Source organism: Anomaloglossus baeobatrachus, chromosome 2, assembly GCF_048569485.1.
Source record: "Anomaloglossus baeobatrachus isolate aAnoBae1 chromosome 2, aAnoBae1.hap1, whole genome shotgun sequence".
Classification (NCBI taxonomy): domain Eukaryota; kingdom Metazoa; phylum Chordata; class Amphibia; order Anura; family Aromobatidae; genus Anomaloglossus; species Anomaloglossus baeobatrachus.
Genome location: NC_134354.1, coordinates 702,487,544 through 702,500,661, shown reverse-complemented (window position 1 = coordinate 702,500,661; position 13,118 = coordinate 702,487,544). Strand labels below are relative to the sequence as shown.

Below are 13,118 nucleotides of genomic sequence, written 5' to 3'. Positions count from 1 at the left end.
GCTGCTGTGAGCGATCAGCTGATCGTTCACAATAGTCTGCCACCAGTAAAACGAAAGAAGAAAAAAGAAAAAGATTCTGTTGTTTTGTATGATCCGTTGCATCCGTTGTGCCATTACTGCAACACATCCGTTGCATCCGTCACACAACGCAATGCAACGGATGCCATTCAACGCAAGTGTGAAAGTAGCCTTATAGAGGCGTGTCCGGAGGGGAGCAGTCACCGTGCAGTAACTCCGCCCCCACACTGTGACTGACAGCCGGCTTTCACTTATACAGTTAGGTCCAGAAATATTTGGACAGTGACACAAGTTTTGTTATTTTAGCTGTTTACAAAAACATGTTCAGAAATACAATTCTATATATAATATGGGCTGAAAGTGCACACTCCCAGCTGCAATATGAGAGTTTTCACATCCAAATCGGAGAAAGGGTTTAGGAATCATAGCTCTGTAATGCATAGCCTCCTCTTTTTCAAGGGACCAAAAGTAATTGGACAAGGGACTCTAAGGGCTGCAATTAACTCTGAAGGCATCTCCCTCGTTAACCTGTAATCAATGAAGTAGTTAAAAGGTCTGGGGTTGATTACAGGTGTGTGGTTTTGCATTTGGAAGCTGTTGCTGTGACCAGACAACATGCGGTCTAAGGAACTCTCAATTGAGGTGAAGCAGAACATCCTGAGGCTGAATAAAAAGAAAAAATCCATCAGAGAGATAGCAGACATGCTTGGAGTAGCAAAATCAACAGTCGGGTACATTCTGAGAAAAAAGGAATTGACTGGTGAGCTTGGGAACTCAAAAAGGCCTGGCGTCCACGGATGACAACAGTGGTGGATGATCGCCGCATACTTTCTTTGGTGAAGAAGAACCCGTTCACAACATCAACTGAAGTCCAGAACACTCTCAGTGAAGTAGGTGTATCTGTCTCTAAGTCACCAGTAAAGAGAAGACTCCATGAAAGTAAATACAAAGGGTTCACATCTAGATGCAAACCATTCATCAATTCCAAAAATAGACAGGCCAGAGTTAAATTTGCTGAAAAACACCTCATGAAGCCAGCTCAGTTCTGGAAAAGTATTCTATGGACAGATGAGACAAAGATCAACCTGTACCAGAATGATGGGAAGAAAAAAGTTTGGAGAAGAAAGGGAACGGCACATGATCCAAGGCACACCACATCCTCTGTAAAACATGGTGGAGGCAACGTGATGGCATGGGCATGCATGGCTTTCAATGGCACTGGGTCACTTGTGTTTATTGATGACATAACAGCAGACAAGAGTAGCCGGATGAATTCTGAAGTGTACCGGGATATACTTTCAGCCCAGATTCAGCCAAATACCGCAAAGTTGATCGGACGGCGCTTCATAGTACAGATGGACAATGACCCCAAGCATACAGCCAAAGCTACCCAGGAGTTCATGAGTGCAAAAAAGTGGAACATTCTGCAATGGCCAAGTCAATCACCAGATCTTAACCCAATTGAGCATGCATTTCACTTGCTCAAATCCAGACTTAAGACGGAAAGACCCACAAACAAGCAAGACCTGAAGGCTGTGGCTGTAAAGGCCTGGCAAAGCATTAAGAAGGAGGAAACCCAGCGTTTGGTGATGTCCATGGGTTCCAGACTTAAGGCAGTGATTGCCTCCAAAGGATTCGCAACAAAATATTGAAAATAAAAATATTTTGTTTGGGTTTGGTTTATTTGTCCAATTACTTTTGACCTCCTAAAATGTGGAGTGTTTGTAAATAAATGTGACAATTCCTACAATTTCTATCAGATATTTTTGTTCAAACCTTCAAATTAAACGTTACAATCTGCACTTGAATTCTGTTGTAGAGGTTTCATTTCTAATCCAATGTGGTGGCATGCAGAGCCCAACTCGCCAAAATTGTGTCACTGTCCAAAGATTTCTGGACCTAACTGTAGAGGCGTGTCCGGAGGTGAGAAGTAACCCAACCCCCACACTGTGACTGACAGCCGGCTTTCACTTATAGAGGCGTGTCCGGAGGGGAGAAGTAACCCAACCCCCACACTGTGACTAACAGCCGGCTTTCACTTAGAGGCCAATAAGTCCCCAATAAGAAGTGACTTAGTTCTATGACATTGATGCCGAGACGTTTCTAAGCCCTAAATATTCCTTGTAAGACTTCCTATAATGACGTTGTACAGAAGCTCCTTGTACTTTTCTTCTTCCCGCTTCTTTCCTTCTTCTCTTCTTCCTTTTTAAATTCTTTTTTTCTTTCCTTTAGTTTTCTTCTCTTTCTTTTCTTCATGCCTCCAAATATAAGAAGACGGGTGTCTCCAGGTAGACCTGCATGCCGTATATAAGCCCCTAACCCCATAGACCTGTCACACAAGACGTCTGCGCTGGTTTATTGTAGGGACAAATGTAATTTAATTTAATTTTCATATTTTAACATTTAAACTGCAATTGCAGTAGAAAAGCATGGTTTTGATGCCCCCAGCCCCCTGTTTTTGGGATACATACCAGTCTGATATGTCCAGGGGCATGTTTTGTAACTTTTCTTTAGAGTGGGCTGTTTCTCTTCATCCGCATACTGCCAGCACTACAGGTGCTGGAATATCTTAACCTAATTTCCCAGTATACATTACACCTGGCATTGTACATTGGTTTGATGCTCCTTGAACTGAAAGCCCCCTCTCCATTATGCCTGTATGCTGGAGAGGGGGAGCAGAGAGACAAAGACCCCACTCCCTGTAATTTGTCTCTGCTGCTACAACAAGCAATGGAAAGCAAAACCGGACGCGCTTATTTATAAATATTGTCATATACAGATTATTTATTCATCTATCAAATTAAATTTTCTGAATGTACAGAGTCCATTTAAAGAGGACCCGTTACCAGATCAAAAGTGACTGGACTCACCTCCTATATTATTCCCGCTGCTCCCTTGAGTATTCCACTTTTTGTTTTTTAAAAATTTGCCAGACCGGTACAAAGATAAGGGCCTTTTTATTTAGTTCTAATATTTCTGTTCTTTAGTAAGTGGGCGGTGCTTACAGGGTAATAATGCATAGCAGCCTAAAGACACGCCCCTGAGGATCCTGAGAGCCACGCCCACCTGGTAAAGACCATAAAGATTACTACACAAAAAGCTCCATATCTCTGGGATTGTGTGGTTGATTTAAAAAAGAAAAAATTCTAATACCCACAGGAGCAGCGGGAATAAAGTAAATGCACACATGGGTGCTTGTCACTTTTGACATGGTGATAGGTCGTCATTTAAACCCACAGTTATAAGTCTCTGCCTCCGGGTCTGTAGATGTGTGGATTATCCATCAAGCTTTCTGAATGGAGTTTTGATCCTGTTTTGTCCCTCTAGGTGAGGACGGAGCTTCTCAGATGGGACTGGAGGACTTGAGCATGTTCCGCGTCGTTCCTTCTGCTACAGTGTTTTACCCGAGTGACGCGGTGTCCACGGAGAAAGCGGTGGAGCTCGCTGCAAATAAGAAAGTAAGTTCACCACCTGAAGCAGAGGGACCCAACCATATCTGGATGAAGGGCCACCTTGTCATATTCAACCACTCCATAAGGCCGTACTAAGGTGCATTAATATGGAAGATATTTATGGCACATTACCATGGGCTAACGTATAAGGGACTCTGGTCTCGATCACTGAGTTCAGGTTTATCATTCAGTCACATTGCCTCCGGTGTATAACCTTTGGTGCCCATCCCCCCCGGTGTGTAACCTCCGCCCTCCGGTGCATAACCTCTGTATAACTTTTGCCCCACCCCCGGTGTATAATCTCCGCCCCCCGTTGTATAACTTCTGCCCCCCAGTGTTTAACTTCTGGCCCCACCCCGGTGTATAATATCTGGCCCCATCCCCAGTGTATTAACTCTGGACCTCACCCCCCGGTGTATAATCTCTGGCCCCACCCCTGGTGTTTAATCTCTGATCCACCCCCAGTGTATAACCTTGTCCCCCCTCCCCGTTGTATAACTCCCCCCCCCCCCACCCCGGTGTTTAACTTCTGGCCCCACCCCCGTGTATAATCTCTGGCCACATCTCCGGTGTATAACCTCTGGTGCCCCCCCAGTGCATAATATAATCTCCGCCCCCCCCCCACCCCCACGTGTATAACCTTCTTCCCGTTGAAAGATCTCCCATAGTTTTGTGGTTACAGCTCCCATGCGGTCCTATTAGGGGTGACGGGAGGCCCTGTGTGGTTCTGCAGTCGTTGGTGGCGGGAGGCCCTGTGTAGTTCTGCAGTCGTTGGTGGCGGGAGGTCCTGTGTAGTTCTGCAGTTGTTGGTGGCGGGAGGCCCTGTGTGGTTCTGCAGTCGTTGGTGGCGGGAGGCCCTGTGTGGTTCTGCAGTCGGTGGTGGCGGGAGGCCCTGTGTGGTTTTGCAGTCGGTGGTGGCGGGAGGCCCTGTGTGGTTCTGCAGTCGTTGGTGGCGGGAGGCCCTGTGTAGTTACGCAGTTGTTGGTGGCGGGAGGCCCTGTGTGGTTCTGCAGTCGTTTGTGGCGGGAGGCCCTGTTTAGTTCTGCAGTCGTTGGTGGCGGGAGGCCCTGTGTAGTTCTGCAGTCCTTGGTGGCGGGAGGCCCTGTGTGGTTTTGCAGTCGTTGGTGGCGGGAGGCCCTGTGTGGTTCTGCAGTCGGTGGCGGGAGGCCCTGTGTGGTTCTGCAGTCGGTGGTGGCGGGAGGCCCTGTGTAGTTGTGCAGTCGTTGGTGGCGGGAGGCCCTGTGTAGTTGTGCAGTCGTTGGTGGCGGGAGGCCCTGTGTAGATGTGCAGTCGTTGGTGGCGGGAGGCCCTGTGTGGTTTTGCAGTCGTTGGTGGCGGGAGGCCCTGTGTGGTTCTGCAGTCGGTGGCGGGAGGCCCTGTGTAGATGTGCAGTCGTTGGTGGCGGGAGGCCCTGTGTAGTTGTGCAGTCGTTGGTGGCGGGAGGCCCTGTGTAGTTGTGCAGTCGTTGGTGGCGGGAGGCCCTGTGTAGATGTGCAGTCGTTGGTGGCGGGAGGCCCTGTGTGTTCTGCGGTCATTGGTGGCGGGAGGCCCTGTGTGGTTCTGCAGTTGGTGGCGGGAGGCCCTGTGTGGTTCTGCAGTCGGTGGTGGCGGGAGGCCCTGTGTGGTTCTGCGGTCGTTGGTGGCGGGAGGCCCTGTGTGGTTCTGCGGTCGTTGGTGGCGGGAGGCCCTGTGTGGTTCTGCAGTCGTTGGTGGCGGGAGGCCCTGTGTGGTTCTGCAGTTGGTGGTTGCGGGAGGCCCTGTGTGGTTCTGCAGTTGTTGGTGGCGGGGAGGCCCTGTGTGGTTCTGCGGTCGTTGGTGGCGGGAGGCCCTGTGTGGTTCTGCAGTTGGTGGCGGGAGGCCCTGTGTGGTTCTGCAGTTGGTGGCGGGAGGCCCTGTGTGGTTCTGCGGTCGTTGGTGGCGGGAGGCCCTGTGTGGTTCTGCAGTCGGTGGTGGCGGGAGGCCCTGTGTAGTTCTGCAGTTGGTGGCGGGAGGCCCTGTGTAGTTCTGCAGTTGGTGGCGGGAGGCCCTGTGTGGTTCTGCGGTCGTTGGTGGCGGGAGGCCCTGTGTGGTTCTGCAGTCGGTGGTGGCGGGAGGCCCTGTGTAGTTCTGCAGTTGGTGGCGGGAGGCCCTGTGTGGTTCTGTGGTCGGTGGTGGCGGGAGGCCCTGTGTGGTTCTGCAGTTGGTGGCGGGAGGCCCTGTGTAGTTCTGCAGTTGGTGGCGGGGGTCCCTGTGTGGTTCTGCAGTCGTTGGTGGCGGGAGGCCCTGTGTGGTTCTGCAGTTGGTGGCGGGAGGCCCTGTGTGGTTCTGCAGTTGGTGGCGGGAGGCCCTGTGTAGTTCTGCAGTTGGTGGCGGGAGGCCCTGTGTGGTTCTGCGGTCGTTGGTGGCGGGAGGCCCTGTGTGGTTCTGCAGTCGGTGGTGGCGGGAGGCCCTGTGTAGTTCTGCAGTTGGTGGCGGGAGGCCCTGTGTGGTTCTGCGGTCGGTGGTGGCGGGAGGCCCTGTGTGGTTCTGCAGTTGGTGGCGGGAGGCCCTGTGTAGTTCTGCAGTTGGTGGCGGGAGGCCCTGTGTAGTTCTGCGGTCGGTGGTGGCGGGAGGCCCTGTGTGGTTCTGCGGTCGTTGGTGGCGGGAGGCCCTGTGTGGTTCTGCAGTCGGTGGTGGCGGGAGGCCCTGTGTAGTTCTGCAGTTGTTGGTGGCGGGAGGCCCTGTGTGGTTCTGCAGTCGGTGGTGGCGGGAGGCCCTGTGTAGTTCTGCAGTTGTTGGTGGCGGGAGGCCCTGTGTGGTTCTGCGGTCGTTGGTGGCGGGAGGCCCTGTGTAGTTCTGCAGTTGGTGGCGGGAGGCCCTGTGTAGTTCTGCAGTTGGTGGCGGGAGGCCATGTGTGGTTCTGCGGTCGTTGGTGGCGGGAGGCCCTGTGTGGTTCTGCAGTCGGTGGTGGCGGGAGGCCCTGTGTGGTTCCGCAGTCGGTGGTGGCGGGAGGCCCTGTGTAGTTCTGCAGTTGGTGACGGGAGGCCCTGTGTAGTTCTGCGGTCGGTGGTGGCGGGAGGCCCTGTGTAGTTCTGCAGTTGGTGGCGGGAGGCCCTGTGTAGTTCTGCGGTCGGTGGTGGCGGGAGGCCCTGTGTGGTTCTGCAGTCGGTGGTGGCGGGAGGCCCTGTGTAGTTCTGCGGTCGGTGGTGGCGGGAGGCCCTGTGTGGTTCTGCGGTCGGTGGTGGCGGGAGGCCCTGTGTGGTTCTGCAGTCGGTGGTGGCGGGAGGCTCTGTGTGGTTCCGCAGTCGGTGGTGGCGGGAGGCCCTGTGTAGTTCTGCAGTTGGTGACGGGAGGCCCTGTGTAGTTCTGCGGTCGGTGGTGGCGGGAGGCCCTGTGTAGTTCTGCAGTTGGTGGCGGGAGGCCCTGTGTAGTTCTGCGGTCGGTGGTGGCGGGAGGCCCTGTGTGGTTCTGCAGTCGGTGGTGGCGGGAGGCCCTATGTGGTTCTGCGGTCGGTGGTGGCGGGAGGCCCTGTGTAGTTCTGCGGTCGGTGGTGGCGGGAGGCCCTGTGTGGTTCTGCGGTCGGTGGTGGCGGGAGGCCCTGTGTGGTTCTGCAGTCGGTGGTGGCGGGAGGCCCTGTGTGGTTCCGCAGTCGGTGGTGGCGGGAGGCCCTGTGTAGTTCTGCAGTTGGTGACGGGAGGCCCTGTGTGGTTCTGCAGTCGGTTGTGGCGGGAGGCCCTGTGTAGTTCTGCGGTCGGTGGTGGCGGGAGGCCCTGTGTGGTTCTGCAGTTGGTGGTGGCGGGAGGCCCTGTGTGGTTCTGCAGTCGGTGGTAGCGGGAGGCCCTATGTGGTTCTGCAGTCGGTGGTGGCGGGAGGCCCTGTGTAGTTCTGCAGTTGTTGGTGGCGGGAGGCCCTGTGTGGTTCTGCGGTCGGTGGTGGCGGGAGGCCCTGTGTAGTTCTGCAGTTGGTGGCGGAGGCCCTGTGTGGTTCTGCGGTCGGTGGTGGCGGGAGGCCCTGTGTAGTTCTGCGGTCGGTGGTGGCGGGAGGCCCTGTGTAGTTCCGCAGTTGGTGGCGGAGGCCCTGTGTAGTTCTCTCGTCCGTCTGCTCCAGAATTACTGAGAACGTTCTTTTGCTATTTTAGCCAGGGATGCGGCAGAAGGAAAGGAATGGACGTCCTGCATCAGACTGCACAGGGCTTATTTGTAGTCTGTTGCCATGGAGACGCACAGTTTTGTATGGGAGCTGTAGATATAAATAAGATATTGATAACCAGGATTATGTATAAATGTGATAATACCGTATGGGACGCATGAGCTGAAGTAGAACCTTCTGTCTCTTCTTTCTCAGGGAATTTGCTTCATCAGGACCAGTCGCCCCGAGAACGCCGTCATCTACAACAACACTGAGGAGTTCAAGATCGGAGAAGCCAAGGTGAGTGTGCGGGGGAGGGGGGCCTGATCCGCTTTATCCGGTTACTGTGCACGTCCATGGGTGCTGGGGATCTCATCTCAGGAGTAAAGATGACACCGTACTGAGTATAGCGGGTCCGTACGATGGGGCCAGCACTTTACGGTACAACTCTGCATTTCCTGCGATCCCGGCCTCATGATGTGCTTGTGTCTCTAGGTGGTACTGCAGAGCAAGGATGACCAGGTGACGGTGATCGGAGCCGGCGTCACCCTGCACGAGGCGCTGGCTGCAGCAGAGCAGCTCAAGAAAGGTAACGGGGTGTCTGTAGTGCAGGAGCGGCGGCGTCATACGTATAGCAGGGACGTCACTGTACTAACACTTCCATCACGAGGGTCTCAGCTAAGGTCACATCAGTCATGTTCCTGCAACGCAAGATTCGCATTAACCCTCTGTGCAAACAAATGCATCACAGTCCCATTTAAAGGGAATCTATCACCAGGTTTTTGCTCCCCCATCCGAGAGCAGCATGATGTTGGGGCAGAGACCCTGATTCCAGTGATGTGTCACTTACTGAGCTTTCTGCTGACATTTTGATAAAATTACTGTTTTCTCTGCTGCAGATCTCGCAGTTATACAGAGATAATGAGTATGCTGGACTACCTGCAGCATACTAAATAGTCCTGTAATGATGATTTGCTGCTGATAAAACAGTAATTTTATAAAAGCTACACTACGGACCCCAGTAAGTGACACATCGCTGGAATCGGGGTCTCATGCTGCTTTCAGATTACATAGTAAAAACCTTGTGACAGATTCCCTTTAAGGGGTACTTTACGTGCTGCGACATCGCTAGCGATTGCTAGCAATGTTGAGCGCGATGGTACCCACCCCGTCGCACATGCGATATGCAGTGATAACTGCCATAGTGAACATTATCGCTACGGCAGCTTCACACGCACTTACCTGGTCAGCGACGTCGCTAAGCGGCCGGCCAATAGAAGCGGAGGGGCGTAGATGAGCGGGACATAACATCCCGCCCACCGCCTTCCTTCCGCATTGGCGGCGGGACGCAGGTAGGAGATGTTTGTCGTTCCTGCGGTTTCTCACTCAGCGATGTGTGCTGCCGCAGGAACAACGAACAACATCGTACCGGCAGCAGCAACGACATTATGGAAAGGAGCGACGTGTCACCGATCATCAATTTTTTCTTTGTGCACAGTTTTCTGATAAATGCCAGGTTGTATGGGCAATTACAGGACCTGATCCGTCGGCCATGGCGGTATTCTGTGGCTAACGTACAGGCGCCCTGAGAAATGCCTCCAAGTTTTGGGCATCCGCACCTCCTCTCTCGATTAGTTTGTCTGCTGCGATGTCACTTGTGCTGTTACACCGCAACGATGCTGCTGTGCCGGAGCGGCTGTTCTAAAAAAGGAGCTGCGGAGGTCGCTCATCACTAGTCACATGTGATAAGAGCTTCTATCAGACATTGATACTTCTGTAGATTAGCCACAATGACTGAGATACATATTAGTGGCATTCAGGGCACATTATTTATATAAACTTCTACCAGTCCTCGATCACAATCCTGATGTCTCCTTTATTCTTGTAGATAAAATCCATATCCGAATCATTGACCTCTTCACCATTAAACCTCTGGATAGAAAAACCATCGTGGACAGCGCCAAAGCCACGAAGGGAAGGATCATTACCGTGGAGGATCATTACCATGAAGGTGAGTCTTATCTATGGAAGGTCGCTATCCTCAATCGCTGCACAGTTCTCCCCCTCCATCAATTGTCATATTCTCATCACTTATCTTATGGTCATTCTTAGGCGGGTTTTGCACACTACGATATCGCACGTGCGATGTCGGTGGGGTCAAATCGAAATTGACGCACATCCGGCGTCGCAGGTGACATCGTAGTGTGTAAAGCCTAGACGATACGATTAACGAGCGCAAAAGCGTCGTTATCGTTTCATCAGTGTAGGGTCCGACATTTCCATAAATGCCGGTCCTGCGACGGTCCGATGTTGTTCCTCGTTCCTGCGGCAGCACACATCGCTGTGTATGAAGCCGCAGGAGCGAGGAACATCTCCTACCTGTGGCTCATGCCGGCCATGCGGAAGGACAGAGGTGGGCGGGATGTTTACGTCCCGCTCATCTCCGCCCCTCCGCTGCTATTGGCCGCCTGCTGTGTGACGTCGCTGTGACGCCGCACAACCCGCCCCCTCAGTAAGGAGGCGGGTCGCTGGCCAGAGCGAAGTCGCAGGGCAGGTGAGTGCGTGTGTAGCTGCCATAGCGATAATGTTCGCTACGGCAGCTATCATCAGATATCGCTGCTGCGACGGGGGCGGGGACTATCACGCTCGGCATCGCTATAATCGGGTAGCGATGTCGCAGCGTCCAAAGTGCCCCTTAGTTATTGAGATGATCACTTATAAATGTGCAGGACGTGGTCACTAGACAGAAATCTTCCATTAGAAGTTTGATTCTATGTTTACATATTGGAAACTGCTCGATGTTCCCATTTTATATCCATCCACCTCTCACAAGCGCAGGAAAATTTGCACAGTTATACATTGTCAATTTAGCACACGGATGTCTGATCTGCCCATTGTGGCCTCTTTTATGGATCTGGCAGAGGCCGCACAGATTTCATGCGTGATTTCATAGTTGGAGGTGTCCCTTCTAATTACGGCCTTTTCTCTGACCAAATCTTCCCTCCATCAGATATGGGCACTTGAGCGCAGGGACTCTTTGTGGGAGGTTTCTACGACTTTGGAGATCTGCCAGATGTTAGGGAGTTTGGGGAACGCTCCCCTTTTTCTAGGAGCGCTGGCAAATATTAGACTTGGTGCAATTTGATGTGCAGGACCCAGTTTATGGCCCCATCTGTAATATGTGGCCTCAGGATGGGAGCTCTGAGAATCGCCTCCTACCTCCCGGCAGCTGCCGGCCTGGCAATGTTACATGTGTGTCATGATACATTGATGACGTCACGGCAGGCCGGCTTCTCTAAGGAGGATCTACCAGGTCAGAGGCAGCTCTCGGCGCTCCCCTCCAGATTACATGGCAAATGGACCGGGTCCTGTGAATTGTTTTGCACCTCCTCTATGGCCCAACCTGGGTTCATGACGTTTCGTGTTATACCGGCCAAATGCAAAATCAATCATTTATTGGAATCAATCATTGGATCCTAGAACATCGCCCCAACTACTGCAGTCTGACACCAAAACTATGAAGACCGCAGATATAACAATCTCTCCGCATAGAGCTACAAGAATGAAAGGGGAAATATTTTAATAATATCAAATCCTGGCAATCGACTGCCTTTTGCTTATGGGGTCACATTTCGGCTCAGGCCTTTGTCCAGTACTCTCCAGTTCTCACATCTCCAGTACTCTCCAGTTCTCACATCCCCAGTACTCTCCAGTTCTCACATCCCCAGTACTGTCCAGTTCTCACATCCCCAGTACTCACATCCCCAGTACTCTCCAGTACTCACATCCCCAGTACTGTCCAGTTCTCACATCCCCAGTACTGTCCAGTACTCACATCTCCAGTACTGTCCAGTTCTCACATCCCCAGTACTGTCCAGTTCTCACATCCCCAGTACTGTCCAGTTCTCACATCTCCAGTACTGTCCAGTTCTCACATCCCCAGTACTGTCCAGTTCTCACATCCCCAGTACTGTCCAGTTCTCACATCCCCAGTACTCACATCCCCAGTACTCTCCAGTACTCACATCCCCAGTACTGTCCAGTTCTCACATCCCCAGTACTGTCCAGTTCTCACATCCCCAGTACTGTCCAGTTCTCACATCCCCAGTACTGTCCAGTTCTCACATCCCCAGTACTGTCCAGTTCTCACATCCCCAGTACTGTCCAGTTCTCACATCTCCAGTACTGTCCAGTTCTCACATCCCCAGTACTGTCCAGTACTCTGCTCCCGGTTCTGACATCCCCAGTACTGTCCAGTTCTCACATCTCCAGTACTGTCCAGTTCTCACATCCCCAGTACTCTCCAGTTGTCACATCCCCAGTACTCTCCAGTTGTCACATCCCCAGTACTCTCCAGTTGTCACATCCCCAGTACTCTCCAGTTCTCACATCCCCAGTACTGTCCAGTTCTCACATCTCCAGTACTGTCCAGTTCTCACATCCCCAGTACTCTCCAGTTCTCACATCTCCAGTACTGTCCAGTTCTCACATCTCCAGTACTGTCCAGTTCTCACATCCCCAGTACTGTCCAGTTCTCACATCCCCAGTACTGTCCAGTTCTCACATCCCCAGTACTGTCCAGTTCTCACATCCCCAGTACTGTCCAGTTCTCACATCTCCAGTACTCTCCAGTTCTCACATCCCCAGTACTCTCCAGTTCTCACATCTCCAGTACTGTCCAGTTCTCACCTCTCCAGTACTGTCCAGTTCTCACATCCCCAGTACTCTCCAGTTCTCACATCCCAGTACTGTCCAGTACTCTGCTCCCGGTTCTCACATCCCCAGTACTGTCCAGTTCTCACATCCCCAGTACTCTCCAGTTGTCACATCCCCAGTACTCTCCAGTTGTCACATCCCCAGTACTCTCCAGTTCTCACATCCCCAGTACTGTCCAGTTCTCACATCCCCAGTACTCTCCAGTTCTCACATCCCCAGTACTGTCCAGTTCTCACATCTCCAGTACTCTCCAGTTCTCCCATCCCAGTACTGTCCAGTACTCTGCTCCCAGTTCTCACATCCCCAGTACTGTCCAGTTCTCACATCTCCAGTACTGTCCAGTTCTCACATCCCCAGTACTCTCCAGTTCTCACATCTCCAGTACTGTCCAGTTCTCACATCTCCAGTACTTTCCAGTTGTCACATCCCAGTACTCTCCAGTTCTCACATCTCCAGTACTGTCCAGTTCTCACATCTCCAGTACTGTCCAGTTCTCACATCCCCAGTACTGTCCAGTTCTCACATCCCCAGTACTGTCCAGTTCTCACATCCCCAGTACTGTCCAGTTCTCACATCCCCAGTACTGTCCAGTTCTCACATCTCCAGTACTCTCCAGTTCTCACATCCCCAGTACTCTCCAGTTCTCACATCTCCAGTACTGTCCAGTTCTCACCTCTCCAGTACTGTCCAGTTCTCACATCCCCAGTACTCTCCAGTTCTCACATCCCAGTACTGTCCAGTACTCTGCTCCCGGTTCTCACATCCCCAGTACTGTCCAGTTCTCACATCCCCAGTACTCTCCAGTTGTCACATCCCCAGTACTCTCCAGTTGTCACATCCCCAGTA

At 52.5% G+C, this 13,118-nt stretch overlaps 1 protein-coding gene across 1 annotated transcript in view; it reads left to right on the top strand.

Moving 5' to 3' along the window:
- Nucleotides 1–13,118, top strand: part of LOC142289984 (transketolase-like) — a 140,871-nt gene that overhangs the window by 32,188 nt on the left and 95,565 nt on the right. The window contains exons 10-13 of the mRNA XM_075333928.1: nucleotides 3,346–3,476; nucleotides 7,773–7,856; nucleotides 8,052–8,145; nucleotides 9,445–9,567. Of these exons, the coding sequence (XP_075190043.1) occupies nucleotides 3,346–3,476; nucleotides 7,773–7,856; nucleotides 8,052–8,145; nucleotides 9,445–9,567 (432 nt within the window). The remainder of the gene's footprint in view (nucleotides 1–3,345; nucleotides 3,477–7,772; nucleotides 7,857–8,051; nucleotides 8,146–9,444; nucleotides 9,568–13,118) is intronic.